The sequence below is a fragment of the Pholcus phalangioides genome, unplaced genomic scaffold (genome assembly GCF_987345545.1).
Source record: "Pholcus phalangioides strain wild (caught in Gottingen) unplaced genomic scaffold, Ppha-v1.0 ptg000004l_1, whole genome shotgun sequence".
In the NCBI taxonomy this organism is placed as follows: Eukaryota; Metazoa; Arthropoda; class Arachnida; order Araneae; family Pholcidae; genus Pholcus; species Pholcus phalangioides.
This window is the reverse complement of record NW_028301597.1, coordinates 6,848,902-6,867,137: the sequence shown is the minus strand read 5'-3', so window position 1 is coordinate 6,867,137 and position 18,236 is coordinate 6,848,902. Positions and strand designations below refer to the sequence as shown.

Sequence of the window (18,236 nt, the reverse complement as noted above, 5' to 3'; positions counted from 1 at the left end):
ATTACTCAGTATGGGTCATAACATATATTTCCTATTGACCATACGTCCCTTTTTGAACTAGAATGTCCTGTTTTTTATCCTTAATCTGTATTTGATTTCAGCGATGACAGGTAATTTAACCTACTTTTGTGGAAAAAGATTTTTGCCTCAGTAAAATATGGTAAATCTATGGATGCCTGCCTCAAGATGATCAAAAATTTAATTAGTATTTTTTTAATAAATTAAAATATAGACAGAAGTTGCATATAGCATTTATACACATTTTCTTTCCATTTCGGTTTGTTTTAAATTCATTTTAGCGATTCAAATTTCAAAAGGGGGTTCAAAAGGTTAGCGATTCAAATTTTTTCTGGGAGAGATACCCCGGTCTCTCCCACAAAGTTTGGTTCTGCGCACATCTATGAGACTGCGTACAATATATATAGACCTATTAATGTTATACATACGCTCAAATACATGAGTGTATACATATACATGAGTAAAGCTTGACAAATCCCAAAAAAAAAATTTACTTGCCAACAAAATATTATAGGCACCAAGATTTTTTCCCCCACGAAATCCGTCCAAACATGTGTATTCTGACTTGTTCAGGACCCCTTTCATGCCGGCAGACAAGTCGACCTAATTTCCAATAATTCTGTACTGTCCTCAGACTTCAATATAGTTATCAGTCATCGTACATAAAAATATTAGGCGTCAAAGACAATTTCTTAGTTGCCATGGTGACCTAGTGGTTGGGATTCGTCAAGCCCTGTATTTTTCCATCAGATTATTTTGAACAGAAATTTTGAAATTTTTTGAACGTAATTTTATAAATTACGATTATGCAAGAAGACACTCTCTGAAATAAAAAAAAGTGTGTTTTTTTCTTCTCCAAAAAGCTTAACGACGTCTTTTCCGTCGCTTAGAAATAAAATTTAAGTTGACTGAATTTAGTACTGATAAAAGGATACAAAAATACATAATAATAAAATAAGAAATAATAAAAAACAATAGATAATAATAAATAACTGAATTGATAACATTTTGAGAAATAACATGAGGAAACATCGGCAGGCCACGATGAAAAGCGTTGAGGACCAAATCTGGCCATGCATTGAAGACCCCAGGATTACAGGGGGGTCTTGGCTATACGTAATATGGAAGGCTTAAGCCAGGGGTCTTCAATGCATGGCCAGATTTGGTCCTCAAAGCTTTTTGTCGTGACCCGCTGATGATTTTCAGAAAATTGTTGTCATTAGAAAACATTGAAAAACGAGTAATTCTAGAACTGAAAGAAACAGTTTCGGAATTGATTAAAAGTAATAATTTCTGATGAAATAAATTCTAGAATAAATGAAAGAAATAATTCCAGAATTCACAAAAAATTCAGAACTACTGAAAGAAATAATTATAGAATTTGCAAAATCAATAAGAAAAATAATTTCATAATTCCTGATAGAAATCATTTCACAATCAACAAAAGTATAATTGCATAGTAAAGAAAGAGAAATAATTTCAAGATATTTTGAGAAGGAAAATAATTTCAAAATTACCACAATAAATAATTAAAGAATAATTTAAAGTGTTTCAGATTAAAATTAATCTTGTAATTAATTAATTTAATCAGCAATTAATCAAACTTTTTTAGAATAAGTGAAAAAATAATTTCAGAATTAATCAAAATTGATAATTAATAAAAAAATAATTTCAGAACAAATAAAAGTCTTCAAATATTTTTCTCCGGGTTCAACACCAACTTAATAGAAGGGGCCTATTGACCACTTCTATTAAGATGTCACTAAATCACAAGATTTGGTGGTCCGTGGGCTTCATGGGAAGTTTAAATTGACCCATCATGTCTGAAAAATTGAAGACCCCTGCCATAAGCTGTTACTTCTAGCTAAGTACGGAACCCCTAGAACAACACTCTGCCCAAGGGTCCATGTTTTGCGACAGTCTTGAATAGAACCAGGCAGGGTTGTTTGGTTTAAACCTTGGTTTGACAAAGTGGTTTTTTTCCTTGAAAAATATCATATTGGTTCATTATTAGCCAAAATGTTTCATTTTTACCACATTTTATATCCTTGGGGTACATTCTGATGGTATATCTTTAAATGACATAAGATTTTATAAGTGGTTTTTTTCAAGAAGTCTCATAAAAGTGGCCAAAATATATATATATATTTTAAAGTTATATATAAAAGCCAAAATTTCTCATTCTTACAACATTTTCTAACCTTTGGCTACATTCTGATGCTCTATCTTTAGCAAATTCATGAATAAGGATTGCATCACACATCTAAATGTAGTGGTGTATTATCTCACAGGGTTTCTTTTTCCCTTCACAAAGAAGCAGCTACAGTAGTGACACCATCATGCTAGGGGTAGGTGGTCCTATAATCCAATAAAGACACCAGCTGTCCTTAAAGGACAAAGACTAGTGTACTAGTTGTTACATTACCTCACATACATTTTCATTCCCATAAGTAGCAGCACATCTCCTACTGTATATCTCCCAGTCTTAATATTCAATAGTTGTTATTTTTATACTTTCACACACGCACTGTTAAGCCTAGTTAATCAAGGTTCTACTGTATAGTAGTAACATATTTATGAAAAATAATCAGCTATATACAGGGCGATTATAATTTAAGTTTTGATTCCAAAACTATACAATAAGTACTGATCAGAATGACTTAAAAATTTGCATGGATACTCCTGAAGCAATAGAAGTTTATTTCGCAAAAAAAAAAAAGTGCAAAATGTGAAAGTAGATGATGCTGTACTAGGCGAGCAATGAATGAATGAACACCAGGGTCTCTGCCACCGGACTTATCCCGTTGCCAAGATCTCTTCCAGCCCAGCTTCGTGGCAGAGTCTGGAACAAAGTGTTAGTGTATGATATTTCAGTGCTGCCATCTATACTTCAAATTGTGAGTGAAGTGTAATGAATGAATATTTGTAACGTTGCAGGCCTGTTGCTCTCTGTGGCGAGACTTTTTAACGGGGAGATCGGCTCGCATTCGCGCCTTGAAGTTGGGAACCACAGAAAACCAACTTCAGCCATAACTCATTTCGGCACTTCCACAGCATCAGTGTGTGGATAGAACTTCTATCAAGATGCACACTGCAATACCAGCAAAGCAGCTGCTGAAGACCCATTTTGACAGGATGCACCTTAACCCTTGCAACTTCTGGCTGTGGGGGTACCTCAAAATGTTATAAACAGTGGTCAGATTCCAAACTTTGGTGAATTGTAATCTCCAGCACATTCCCTATATGTTAGAAGTTCCTCATTCCTCAGGAATATGAACGGGGGAAAGGGGGCACGTTTGGTTTAATGAAGCTGAATTGCAAGCACATCCACATTATAACCATGACATACTCCGATTCTGTTGTTGAACAAGAATTTTTGTGCTTTCAACCTCATAGCCAGAACACGCGGTGGACAACATATTTAACATTTCTTAAAGTAAGTTGTAGTTATTTTTTCAATTACTTCGTTTTTTGTGATGTTTCCATGAATTATGAAATCGTGAAATGCTATAATTAAGGTATCATTCTGCCATGACTGGCCATCGTTTCCATTCTGCAAGCAAATTTCCCCCATGTTGGATGATGTCATTAATTTTACATTTTTACGTATTTTTTCCCCTTTATCAAATAAAATTGAATTTTTTCAGGAATATTCATGTCAATTTTCAAGTCATTCTGACAATCGTTCTTTTTTGACAGTGTTTTGAAATCAGAACCTTAGTTATAATCACCCTGTATATCGTAAATCATTGCTAATTAATCTGCATTATTTATGCTTCATTAAATACATTATATTCACCTAATTTTTATTACTTTTTGCAAAATAACTTCCTAATTAAGTATACTGAAAGTAACTGGAGAAAAACCTTTATATATTATATGATTGATAATAACATTAAAAGAATTTTCAAACACACAGTAATCCATTGAGTTAAGCAAAAAATAATTAAATTGCAAAAGTTGGTTTTTGTTAAAATGTTATAAATATTTATTGATTAATTAGCATGGGAATAGTGTTAATTACATTAATAAACATTTTAGTTAATTATTGGAAGTTTGAATGATTTTTCAGAAATTTCATTGTTTATAATGTTAATACTATTTAAAACAAAAAAACCCCGGTTTTTTGGGTTTTTTTTTCCAAAAAACCCGGTTTTTTTACCAACCCTGGAATCAGGATAATGGAGGACAACAACAGGGGAGTGTAGTGAAGCTCAATAAACTCAAGAACCTGAGTACTTGAGTACTTTTGGTTTGCACGGAGGTCTTTTTTGTCAATTTCGGACAAAGCATCTGGAAGAGAGAAAACATGTCGGAAAATGACTGATGTCATATTCACTGAAACCTAGGGGCTGAGGCCCTCCCGCAGTAAATTTTGTAAAGGGGCCGAGTCCCCCCAATAATTTCTGAAAGAACAATGCATTGCTGCACCTTCTCTCCTGCGTAAGCGCTTGAGTCTTGTATATACACATAGGCGTGCACGCAGAATTTCTCGGAGGCAGGGGGTTTCAATTTTTTCTTCTTCTCAAGGGGGAGGGGGGGGGGCGGGGGGTTGCATTTTTTCGTGCAAAATAACACCATAATCTCAGTTTGAGGGGGGTTAGAAACCCAAACCCCCTCTCTTTGCGTACGGCAATGTATATACGGAACAACCAGCGACTTTCAGCACCCCCAATGTTTTCTTCATGTCGACGCCTCTGGCTGGAATAGCACATGCTTGTCTATTTGACGTGGAATAGCACATTCTTGTCTGCGTACCACTTCCCCCAAAATATATTTCTGGCATTGGCGCTGACTTCAATAATATATTCACCAAATTTCTCCCTTCGCGGTTGTTACCCTACAGTTATTCTAAGGAACAATTATTTTTCTTGGCACTCTTTTACCTCCCGTGAAGTTTAGAGTTTTTCGTATTCCGGTAAATCCGTCTCCCTTTATAATCCACCCCCGGATAACTGAGGTTCTATTGAACTTTGATTAAATTTTGTCACAAACGATACATATACAGGTACACCGTAAGAAGTTTCAGTAACAAAAAATGATTGTCTTAGCTATTACAGTACTGTTGTGATAGTGAATCAACTTAAATAGACAGACGTCATAGCTCCTCAAGGCAGAGGCATACGCAGGAATCAGGGCCGCAACTAGGGGGGAGCATGCGGGACTCGTATCCCAGGCACTGAACCAGAGGGGGTGCAAATTTCATTCTCAAACCTCTCCTTCAACATTACAGGGGGGGGGGGGGCGCGCCAAAATTCGCGCTTGCCTCGGGTGACCAAACATCTAGTTGCGGCCCTGCGCAGGACCGACTTTCAAAGGGGGCATAAGAAATTTTTTTCAGAGAAATTTTGATTTACCAACCCTCAAAAAACATTTAAATTAACTTAAAGTGGTTTAAATAGCATATTTGAATATTTAGCCAGCGTGGAGGATTACGGCCAAAAACCCTCTAAAAAAAAGAAATATGAACTCTGTCAAATAGCATTTAAAAAGTATTTCTTTCGATATTTTAAGTAAGATAATTTTTTCAATTTTTCCAAAATTTTTCATCAGCTTAGGGGGAAGCTTCTTCACCAACCTAATTCCTTCATATGCATCTGCCCCAGGGCAATGTGATGTACAATCTGGTTACCACTGGTATTGCACATTCGGCAAATTTCATTATACATAGTTAAAAAGAAAATATGGTCAGCCTGCAGACGATAGCTAATACAAAGTCAGTCATAAAAAAAGGAAAGTTCTGATAACTTATTTATATAACAGTTAACTTACATGAGGTGAGACCCACTTCTTGATAAATGCTGATATCAAATTTCTTTGAGGAAAAATTTTTTAATTTTTCTTTCAGCTCTGTGCGAGAACGTTTCATGTTGCAAATGATGCATGCTACTGGGCAGGGAAAGTCCAAACAAAATAATGGAACATGTTTCCAACAACAGCAACAATGTAGGTTTTTTTGCTATACAGTCACCAAATATTTCCAAGAAAATAGGCAGGATATATGAGCAACAGTCACCAATTCCATACTGATCAGTGGAACTCTTTTTATTTTGTAAGGCATTATGCTAGTGTATAGTGACGGACTCGCGATGCGAGGATACGGGTTCGAACCCCACAGTGGTGGTCGGCTGAAGTTGGTTTTCTGTGGTTCCGAACTTCAAGGCGCAAATGCGAGCCGATCTCCCCCGTTAAAAAGTTTGCCACAGAGAGCAACAGTCCTACAACGATAAATCATTCAATCATAACACTTCACTCATAGTTAGAAAAACTGGTGGCAGATGGCAGCACTACACATCACAAGCATTACAGAGAAACAAAAAAAAAACTTCAAGTCAGGTTTCACTACACGTACATTCCCGCATGGGTTCCGCGGGGGGTGGGGGGTGGGTGGGGTGCTGCATGTGTGGTGTAGCAGTAGTAGGTAGGGCCTCCAAAAAATGGCTCGGGGATCCATGATGTTCTTAAGTCAGCCACCTCGTTGGGCAATTTGCCTGTTGTGGCGTTGTATTTGTATTTGTATCAGGAGGGACGATTTCTCATGTAGGTTCATTGCACCGGCTTGTACATATGATACACAGACCTACTGTTCCAAAACAATTCTGTGTTAGTGAGGGATAGAGAGATTCTCCCTTCCTTTTGGATCTGCACCTGCCCCAGGGAGTTCCAGCGACCAAAATTTTTTTATAGGTGTGTGTACAATGAAAAAAAAATAATTTCACTTTGACTAAATTCAATTCAATAAGGAGAAAGAGTCTCGCTCTTGGATGTGGGTAGAAGGTCCTGGGGGAAGATGGGGCAGCACGAGAAGAAAATATAGTGCAAAGGGCCATTGGCTAACAAAAAATTTGACAACCACTGGACCATATATTTTCTTTTAATTTAAAATTTTTTTAAATTTATTCAATCATGATATAACGCTGTATAATAATACTAAGAACATCCATCAATGGATCATTAGTGCATTTGACTAATAGTGGACATTAGTGCATTTGACTAATAGTGGACATTAGTGGATTCTGACAAACACAAAGAACCGTGGTAACGAAACACTTCATAAAAACTTCTTCGTTTATCATTTTTCCCGATCAGTTATCAGATGATGATTTTTTCCAGATGGTGCAATGACACGAAGGGAACGCAATTCCCTTCTTACAAAATCATTTAAATGCTCCTCCCTAGTTGTTTGCACACAGATTTATGGCTTTGCCACGTGCTAGCTATTCGAATTGCTCTGCCTTTTTCACGTTATCATTTAAAGTTCATCACAAATTACTAAAATTTTCTGCCCTCCGAACTTGCTACCCTGGTCCACTTAACACCCTGTACATATGCCAGGGCCATTTTAAGAGTATCATGGGCACCGGGCCAATTGGGTTTTTGGAGGCCCTACCTGGTAAATCCTAGAAAATTTCAACTGGGTTTCATTTTTTGAGGCCCCTGGGCCATGCCTGAGTCGGCCCATGCGTTAAGGTGGCACTGACTGATGCCCCAAACTTTGAGCCAGAGGGGTGCGCAAATGTAATCCTTTCATCTCTCCTTCAATATTAACAGGGGGTGCCAAAACTCGTGCTTGCCCCAGCTGACCCCGCATGTCGTTGTGGTCCTGTGGTCCTTATGAATGTCATTATGACCGAGTTTTAATTTTTTGCTCAACCTATGTTGCAAGGTTTAAGGTACATACAAGACCGCAGCTGGATACACACTTTTTTAACTGGAGCAAGCAAGCTTTTGGCATCCCTGTGTAGGGAGAGGTTAGGAGTGATGAAAAAGGGTAATTTGGCACCCCCTCTAGTTTAGCACCCGGTACAATGGACCCACTCTCCCTAATTTCGGCTTTGTGAGTGTATATAAATCAAAACTGCTTGAAAAGAACGATAGGAGTGAAAATTGCCTTATTGCACTCTTCGATATTACCCGCATACAACGTTTTGTCTAGACGGTTTTTTCTTCCATTGCAAAAACAACAGAGACAGGCTCATTGATACACGATATAAAAATAAATTCCCAAAAGACAGAATAACGAAAGCAAAACACACACAATGAAGCTCTTAGGGACATATTTCCTCCCCGGTTCATACTTATGCTTTTAATAAATGTTTTAAAAGTTTGATATGGAATTTGCAAATATAAAAATTTTTTCCTTCAGATGTCCATTTATTTTTACTTCTGATGATTTTTTATGAATTTATTAGAAATGTTTGGGCCTCCTGGTATATATATAATTTGTACTTTTTTGGATGAGGTACTCATTTTTTTTTTCTAAAATGTTAAAATCGGGATCCAATGCATTTCATTCAAGTATTTTAAAATACATTTCTCAGTTTTAATGGCGTAATCACGTTACTTTATGAATGTCATTATGACCGAGTTTTAATGTATGCTCATGTAGGAAAGCAAACAACATTCATTGGTTAGAAAAATTTAATTTTTTCTTCATCAGTTTTTTATTGTTATCAGTGCAACAGCACCAAACAACAAATTTGTTTCTGTCGAATGGAACTTCACCATTCAGTTCCGCAAATTTGTCTTTTCCCTTCATTTTTATGGCAACCTGAGAAATCAATTTTTTTGGCCAGTGCATCCGAAATCTCACCACCCTCCTTGTCAAAAACCACTTAATAGCAATGGAAGATGTAACATTACCATTTAGGCCCTATGGAAATGGCCCTTAATTCTAGTCATTTTTATGGATTTTTCATTGTCTCACCTTTTTGTTTCCAGGATCGATCGGCGAGATCTGTCGCTGGATCAGCTTCAATGTTTACTCCTTCCATGTTGCCAACTTCTATGTCAAAATTTCGCAATAGTGTTTTTATTTCATGTAAATATGCAAATGAGGTGTTATTTGTTGAAAGAATTATGATAATTTCAGTGCCATCCATTCTCAGTTGTGATTCGTTCTCGCATAGCTGATGAGATGAAGGGTTTCTCCATATATACCAGCAGCGTGCTAGGTATCAACGCATTCACATTCTCACGCTTTGCAACGCCCTTTATGGGAGTTGCTTGCCCGGTTTGAAATATCTAGTAATAAAGTGGCAAACGACAAGTGGAAAATGATTGCAAATAAACTTTCGCATGAAATATTATTTATTCAATTTAATTATAAGGTTAGTCAATTTTAACAATAGATTAGTATAACGTGGAGCCCTCTATTTGACGTTAACAGAAAGATACTGGCTCACCAATTGATGATCATCAACAGTCAAACTTTTATATTGATCGGACATCCGATGTTGTTAGTCACTTCGACGTAGCCTTTCCCCGCAAGTATCAGAGAAGGTTTCCCGGTTGAGAGCCGGAACACCTTGATCAGCTCCAGGGGGCCTCTCGGTTGAGGGCCGGACCACCTTGATCAGCTCCAGGGGGCCTCTCGGTTGAGGGCCGGACCACCTTGATCAGATCCAGGGGGCCTCTCGGTTGAGGGCAGGACCACCTTGATCAGCTCCAGGGGGCCTCTCGGTTGAGGGCCGGACCACCTTGATCAGCAATGAAGAACTTTGACTGTGAAGATTATTTAATGTTTTCGATTCCGGACCTGCCAGAAAACGGATTCAAACACTGTAAATGATTGCATTTTAACTAATTATCAGCTTAAGGCCAATGGATACGGTAGCAAGACGGTGAACCGTCCTACTAGAGGGCTTCAGTTGAATACAACAAGGAAAAGATGAACGCGGAATCGGACCTGTTACAACGTACGGCCGGTATTTAAAGGAAAAACTTCCGACCGCACGTGTCTAATCAAGCCAATCGGCTTCAAGGACACCTCATTTGCATGCGATCGTAGGCGGACATCACGATCGGCCTTGATCGTCACCATACGATCACTGCTGCCGATGAATAGTAACAATATTAGTGTAAACAACAGATTTACGTAACGGGGACTACAGACTTTTACACCTTGGGACCATCGGCACGTTACAGCTTGAGTTCTATAATCAATTATGTAGAGGTTCGGTGATGAGTCGTCCAGCCTCATTCTGTGCTGAAGGTTCCTCTTCCTCCGTTGTGATGAGTTGGCAAAAAAAGTTTCCTGTTGCGATGCTGCTAGAGTAACTTCGCCTCTTCTCTCGTTGGTTGTCTCTCTATCCATTCCAGTGGTCTGCAAGTGAAGTCAACAGGAGATGCACTCTTGTTGAAGATGCAATATTGCTGACAGACCTCGGGACATGCTTCTGTCCATCCTGGACTCGTTTGAGTGGTGTTCTGCTGAACTTGTGCCATAGGTGAAGACCTGGACCGATCTTCAGTAGTTGGAATTGTGAGAACGAAGTACACTGAAGAGCCAAAAAAACTGGTTCACCTGCCTAATATCGTGTAGGGCCCCCGCGAGCACGCAGAAGTGCCGCAACACGACGTGGCATGGACTCGACTGATGTCTGAAGTAGTGCTGGAGGTAATTGGCACTATGAATCCTGCAGGGCTGTCCATAAATCCGTAGGAGTACGAGGGGGTGGAGATCTCTTCTGAACAGCACGTTGCAAGGCATCCCAGATATGTTCTATAATGTTCATGTCTGGGGATTTTGGTGGCCAGCGGAAGTGTCTAAAGTCAGAAGAGTGTTCCTGGAGCCACTTTGTAGCAATTCTGGACGTGTGGGGTGTCGCATTGTCCTGCTGAAATTGTCCAAGTCCGTCGGAATGCACAATGGACATGAATGGGTGCAGGTGATCAGACAGGATGCTTACGTACCTGTCACCTGTCAGAGTCATATCTAGACGTATCAGGGGTCCCATATCACACCAACTGCACATGCCCCATACCATCACAGAGCCTCCACCAGCTTGAACAGTCCCCTGTTGACATGTAGGGTCCATGGATTCATGAGGTTGTCTCCATACCCGTACACGTCCATCAGCTCGAAGCAATTGGAACCGAGACTCGTCAGACCAGGCAACGTGTTTCCAGTCCTCAACAGTCCAATGTCGGTGTTGTCAGGCCCAGGCGAGGCGTAAAGCTTTGTGTCGTGCGGTCATCAAGGGTACACGAATGGGCCTTCGGCTCTGAAAGCCCACATCTATGATGTTTCGTTGAATGGTTTGCACGCTGACATTTGTTGATGGCCCAGCATTGAAATCTGCAGCAATTTGCGGAAGGGTTGCACATCTGTCACGTTTAATGATTCTCGTCAGTCGTCGTTGGTCCCATTCTTGCATGATCTTTTTCCGGCCGCAGCGATGTCGTAGATTTAACTTTTTACTGGATTCCCGATATTCACGGTACACTCGTGAAATGGTCGTACGTGAAAATCCAAATTTCATTGCTACCTCGGAGATGCTATGTCCCATCTCTTGTGTGTTGACTATAACACCACATTCAAACTCACTTAAATCTTGATAACCTGCCATTGTAGCAACAGTAACCGATCTAACAACTGTGCCAGACACTTGTTGTGTTATATACGCGTTGCCGACCGCAGCGCCGTACACATTGGCTCCATATCTCTTTATTTGCATATGCATGCCTGTACCAGTTTTTTTGGCTCTTCAATTTATTAAACACTAACAGACAGATTCGGTGAGTTAAGTCAAAATAGTTTTCCCTTTACTAATGCAATCAATTAATTTACTATTGATTGCATTTTTTTTAAAACTTATTTCTGAACATGCAATATTTCATAGATATTTTCACATATTTATTCACAATCAAACCTTTAAGGCAGAGTTATTCACTTTTGTAGTTCTCTTAGGCTGGGATTTCATTATAAAAGTTTTAGAAAATAGTTTTCTAAAACTTGAAAAATGCAACCAATAAGCGCATCAGTCACATTCGAGCAAATGTAATCAATAGAATTATTGGTTGCTGCTTTCAAGTTTCATCAAAAAGCTTTTACAAAACTTTTACAGTGTAATCCTCGCCTTAGAGAATATTCATATGAAGAAGAATATTCTCCAAAAGACAACTACCAAGAATGTTGTCTTTTCATTTCTTTACAATACCATAGCTGCCAACTTTTGAAAATGAAAATTCGGGAGATTTTCGCGCACACCCGTATTTTATGCTAAAACCACTCCCTAATAAATACAATAGGGATTTTTCCAAATAAAATAGGGATTTTCCAAACATAAAAGTTGAAGCGTAGGGAATAACATCCCTACTCAAAAACTGAAGTCCAATTAAAATAGGGATTTTACACACATGGAAGTTAAACCCTTGGGAATAAAATTCCTACGCAAAAAACAAGTGAAATTGGAGGCCAAAACTTCAATGATGTAAAAATAAATATTGTGTTCTATCAGAAACGCTGTGAACAAGCATTCTCCGCGAATGACCCCAAAATCATCGGAAGATGAAGGAAAACACCGTCAATTTTTGAAGAACACTGACTTTTTGTGACACTTGCTTGATGTTTTTTTTTCACTTCACGAGTGATGATGGTAGTCTTTCCATGACCGATGTTTATGTCCGTAACACAACTTGTACAAAAAGGAAAAGTCAGCCCTCTTCTGGAACGTTTGATGAAAGGAAATTCATCGGAATAAGTACCTTTAAAATTGATTAAATATGTTTTTGCTTATCATTATTCATGCTTTGTTATATCGCACGTACGTAACTTCAACAAAAGAAATTTTGACCACATGTGCATCACCATAATCTTCAATTATTATCCAGGACTATTGGCTGCTAAGCCATTTCCCTGCACGATAAGACAAACAACTTTCTTGTTACCATCAGAGGGTTTGTAAAACTTCCTTAAAAAGGGAATTTCCCCATTTACGACGTGTGACGTCATTTCGAAAGGGAAAAAAAAGAGGCTTCATGCCCCACAAGAAATTCCTTAGGGATTGTTTTCATAAGCGGGGATTTTTTTAATGAAGTAGGGAATTTTTAGGGACAATTAGGGATTTTTGTGATTTTCGTAAAAATTCGGGAGATTTAAGAACTTTTCGGGAGATCGAGCGATGAAGATAAAATTCGGGAGACTTGGCAGCTATGCAATACCACCATCCACCCCACCACCACAAACTTTCCGGAAGCTTAAGTCATCCTTTGATTTGAACCTTAGCATTCATTTATTACTTGCACCACATCAGCCAAGTTGATGATGATATATATGAAACACTTGTATATTGGATCAAATTTTCTGCATTGCAAATAATGGAAACTTGAATTGTTTGTTCTATAACCGTCTCCCTCTTGTGTCAGTCACTATAGTTTTCAATGAGAAGAGTGCAGGTGGATTCATTTTTAATAGTTGTATTTTTAGTATTAGTTGTATAATTAGTTGTATTTGTAAAGTAAAAAGTATTTTTCGAGGCTTAGTTCGTCCTGGACTGGAGTATGCTGTAAGGTTTTGGAGACCATACCTACAGAGGGACATAGACTTGGTTGAAGGGGTGCAGAGAAGAGCTACGCGTGTCCTTATTGGCACACAGGGCTTGAGTTATGAAGAAAGACTTCATTTTTTGAATATGTTTACATTGGATGAACGCAGGTGTCGAGGAGATATGATCGAAGTGTTCAAAATTTTCAATGGGATGGATAGGATGGACCATGAACTTTTAGTACACCGCCAATCGACTGCTTTTACAAGGGGACACCAGTATCGATTGGTGAGGGACAATGCAAGGTTATGGTGTCGCAGGGAATTTTTCTCCAATAGGGTTGTTAATAAATGGAATAGCTTACCCTTGGAGGTAGCAAATTGTAACACAATTGAACGTACGTTTAAAAAGAAATACGATAAACATGTTGGGGTAAATCGAGAAGCTATCCATTCTTAGAATAAGACAACCATAAGTATTCTTTATGGGCATTGTATAATATTTTATCATGTGTATATATTGTTTGTAATTTGTGTTAATTTCATTTTTAATTGGGTTGCTGTATTTTTAAAACATATGACAACCATATTTTTATGGGCATCTTTTTATCAGCCACCTCGTTGGGCATTTTGCCTGTTGTGGCGTTGTTTTTGTATTTGTATTTGTATTTGTATTTTTGCTTATTTTATATGAAAGGCTCGAGGTATTTCCAGAAACATGCAAAAGAGTACTGGATTTTATGTCGTAGTCTTTATTATAAACTAATTATTATTGCTAGAAATATCTAGTTTATAAAGTCAAATGCTTGTTGAAAAAATTGCTCTTCCTGCAACGCATCGCTTGTTAATCAAGTCAACATTTGTTTAAACTTTTTAATCATCTTGCAAAACACTCATAAACCAAGTTACTCGTAATCCGAAGTTTTGCTGCATTTTTATTTTTTTGTGACACACATTTTTGATTTTGTAGTTGCCAAAAAGTTTTATGAAAAAAAAAAATTAAACAAAACAAGGTATATAGAATGAAAATTTAAAAACATACCAGCTCACAACAATCACTTTATGTAGGAATTTCAACATTTTCCCACTTTCGTAGAGAAGAGGTAAATCAAGAACAGCAAAATTATGTCCTGAAAATTTTCAAAGAAAAAAATCTATTTCTTGATGCAATAATAATGTGAACATTTTCTTGAAGGCTTATTTCAAGAAATTCTATTCAATTTTTCAAAAGAAGAAATTCTATTCAATTTTTCAATAGAAGAAATTCTTTCCAAAAATAATATTTTCTTATGAATGATAATAGTCTTGTAGCTACCCCCCCCCCCCCACCAAAGCAGAATGTTTTGTCAGGCAGCGTCCTCAGCAGACTGAAAATGTTCTTCTGTAGAAGTTCCTTTAATAGTGTTTGACTTTTGCTCAGAGAGAGAAGAGCTCTTTTTCAATAATTTAAAATTTTTTGCAAGTTCGTTCTGGGATGTGTGTCATAGTTTTCGGCATATCCTGCTTTGGAGGACCAAAGCTACATATGATATGGTAGGCTTTCTTAACAATTATGTGGTAACGTTTTGTAAAAAGATGACGTCACTCTCTGCGACCATACAAAGGTTTTTAACAACTGGCTGTTGCGAATATGAATTTTTAGAATGACAGAAAATTCAACTGCCTTTGCAGGTAATCGAGAACCCACGTCCTTTCCCTAAAATAAAAAAAAATTTCACTGTTTTTGTTGAAATAAAAATAGTCGATAACACTAATTAAAATAAAAAAAGGTGTATCTCTCTCTTTCAAAAAAAAAAAAAAAAACAAAAAACAAAAAAACACCAATTATAGGTATTATGATGTTATTATGGCACCCTCCTCAAGAGTTGGGATGACGGTGCTCCAGCCCAGGAGCCTGGGATGATTCTTATAATTTTTTCCTCGTCATTCTTTCACTCTACAAGTTTACTATAGAAGGGCCCATGAACAGTGTTGTCTTAAGGCATGGGCCAACCCAGGCACTGCCCGGGGGCCTCAAGAGAAAAGGGGGGCCTCACAAAAATGGGATCTGGTTGAGATTTTCGAAAATTTGCCTGGTAGGGCCTCAGAAAAATCATTTGGTCAGGGGGCCCATGATGCTCTTAAGACGGCCTTGCCCATGAAAGGTTGCTCTGAGGGCCTGCTAAAGATCACAGCCTGGGGGAAGGGGGGAGGCTTTGCTGCAGGATGTGGGGGCCATGGCCGTTATAAAAGCTTGTTAGAAATTATTTTACGACAGATACTGAGAAATCTACATTTCTTCTAATTACTTTTTTTCTTTCAAAATTCCACAATTTAGTTTCTGAGCTAATTTATGTCATATGATTTTCCAGGGCCGATATAACAAAAATTATGAGTAACTTACCATTATGTTGCCATTTTTTAAATTTTTGTTGCGGTATTTTGAAATGTTTCATAATTTTACACAGGCTGTAGCAGTTCCAATATGACGAGGGAGTCACCCAATACTTTGTTTCTTTACTTCAACCTGTTGTTCATATCCTGTTTATCCTGAGACAATTTTGGTTTTTTATTTGCACGTACATTGGGAGCCAGGACTCCAACATGAAACAGCAAGGGGGCCCTAGACTGAGATCTTTAGTAGGCCCCAGGCCAGACTTTCTCAAGGGTCACTCCATAAACGATCTATAGCAGTGGTTCACAACCTTTGGAAGCCTGCAGCTCAGTTGATTTCAAAGGCCCAGCCATAACACGACTAATCTATATATATAAAATTGATTTGGTGTCTGTCTATGTTCTCAATACAAATCTTCAATTTTAGAACTATCTTCAACAAATTTTGCATATATACTAAACAGGACTCGACTTGAACAATAGGCTACTTTAAAAGTTTGTTAGAGTTGGGTAAATGCCTGAAATGGGTAAAAAACACAATAGTTACAATAGTTTGTCACTTCTACGCTGCCAGTATATGTATAGGCCTAACAGTTTATTATTTTATGATGGTTTGTCACTTTTTCGATCCTCCCAGTAATTGAAGAAAATTCGGGCAGCACTGGGTATTATAGCTAGTGAGAAATAAATGGGAAAAAATGAGAAAGTGAATCATTCATGTCCCAATTTGACTGATGTCCGGACCAGGCAGTTGAGAAACACTGATCTACAGTGTCTGTCAGCCTAACTGAATCAAGAATGAACAGCACATTTTCAAACCAGGATTTCAAAACTTTACCTTCATGTCTTTCTGATAATCCATGGTCTTGAAACCAATATCACTGCCTCCTACCCTTCCCAACAAGCTGCTAAAACAGAATTGTGAGTGCTTTGGAAATGCATATATTCACCATGACACACCCATAAGTGACCCACTTCCAATGTATGTCAAAGCACATGGGTGAGACAAAAAAAATATTGTTAACAGCAGCAAATCCCTGTTTATAGGAGTGAAAGACAAGCACATTTCATTTACGTCATCAAACCATAAAAAAAAAAGCCAGTCTTTTTTGCAAGAACTCTTGAAGTGTATGCAGGTGAATATCAAATCTGTTTGTGACCAGGAATAATAATGATAATAAAAACCCATGATGCTTCCCCTAAAACAGAGACAGTAATGCTTGAGTGAGAAAGGCATATCATGTCAGCACCCACCCTGAAGAAATGCTGTAAAAATGCTATGACCCATCTTTGAGAAATATTTCCCCCCCCCCCTCAATATCAGGGGCTTTTGGCTGTGTTGTACTGCAGAAGAGGCTGAATGTTCTTCAACCAATCATTTTGAGTATTCCGCACATGCTTTTGTTTGCATTAGGACCAAAGTTACAAAGTTAGAAGAAACAAAGATCAGAGATCCTAACATGAAGAAAACATTTCTGGGATGAGGGCTAGGGTAGCTGGAAGTTCTGTATAGACAGGATTCTAGGGCACTCACATGGGGGGGGGGGGGGGAGCTCATGGATTGCATATTGATGAATATTGAGGTGGCTCCACCTCCCAATAAAGTTTACTGGGGAGAGCAGCGCTCAAACACTGAGTAGGTTCTGGTGCCAATGCTCACCATGGTGAAAGCATACATAAAGATGAACTTCTATCGGTACACAATTTGCATTGTACTAATCAAATTTACGATTTAAAATACTTTCTTACTCAAAACAGTGACAAAATAAGCATTTTTACATAAACAAAAGGACAGCAAAATGTTTAAAAAAAACCCTTGAATTAAACAATAGTAACTCTCGTTGTTTAAAAAAAAAATGTTTTTTGCCACTCCTGCAAAATCAATTTCAGACGTGTTTCTCTAGTTTGGAGATACAGAATTTTAGTCTGTGAACAAGAAGTTTATTGATGGAGACTATTTTCGTGAGAAACATTGGAAAGATAATAAACAAAATTTTTGATAGCCTACTTTACTTTAATATGTTTTGTGAACTCATTTTGTAAAAAAAAATTCTTACCAGTTATTAAAAGTCTTAAGCATCGAATAAAAATGGATTTATATATCTCTGGATGTGTGATAGCATTCAGCATCTCTCGCTTATTGGGTTGAGAAAATACTATTTGTCCCAATGCCTTACGATTTAATGTTCCATCAGGTGAAAACACACTCGTACCAAATTCCTTCCTAATTTTTCTCCAAGCTTTTCTTCCAGGTTCAACAACTAGATAGAAATGTTTCAAAAAAGTGTGTTTGTAAGATTTGAATACATAATGAAAACTTAAGCTTGTTTCACCAAAAATAATTCTTAAACAGTTGGCTCAGAAACATACTTTCAATTAGAAAAAGTATTTGAATAACAGTCCATCTCAGATATACCATTTATTTTACAAAGTTTTATATATATTTTATTGCAACTGCCACTGGGTCTCATCAAACCTCTGTCACAAGATTATCCTGTTATATGGATCTCTCAGGTTCTTCACCGGAGACTTGAAGATGGGCAAAAACTCACAGGACCAAGGATTTGAGAACAAATAA

The 18,236-nt window shown here is 37.8% G+C and overlaps 1 protein-coding gene across 3 annotated transcripts in view; it reads right to left on the bottom strand.

The window, feature by feature from the left end:
* Positions 1-18,236, bottom strand: part of Dpck (Dephospho-CoA kinase) — a 65,236-nt gene that overhangs the window by 7,601 nt on the left and 39,399 nt on the right. For 2 of the 3 annotated variants that reach the window (XM_089255959.1, XM_089255958.1), the window contains 2 exons: positions 17,716-17,919; positions 14,328-14,415 (listed from right to left, as the gene is read on the bottom strand). In XM_089255959.1, coding sequence (XP_089112085.1) covers positions 14,328-14,415; positions 17,716-17,919 — 292 coding nt within the window. The remainder of the gene's footprint in view (positions 1-14,327; positions 14,416-17,715; positions 17,920-18,236) is intronic. The other variant, XM_089255960.1, reaches the window with a different exon arrangement.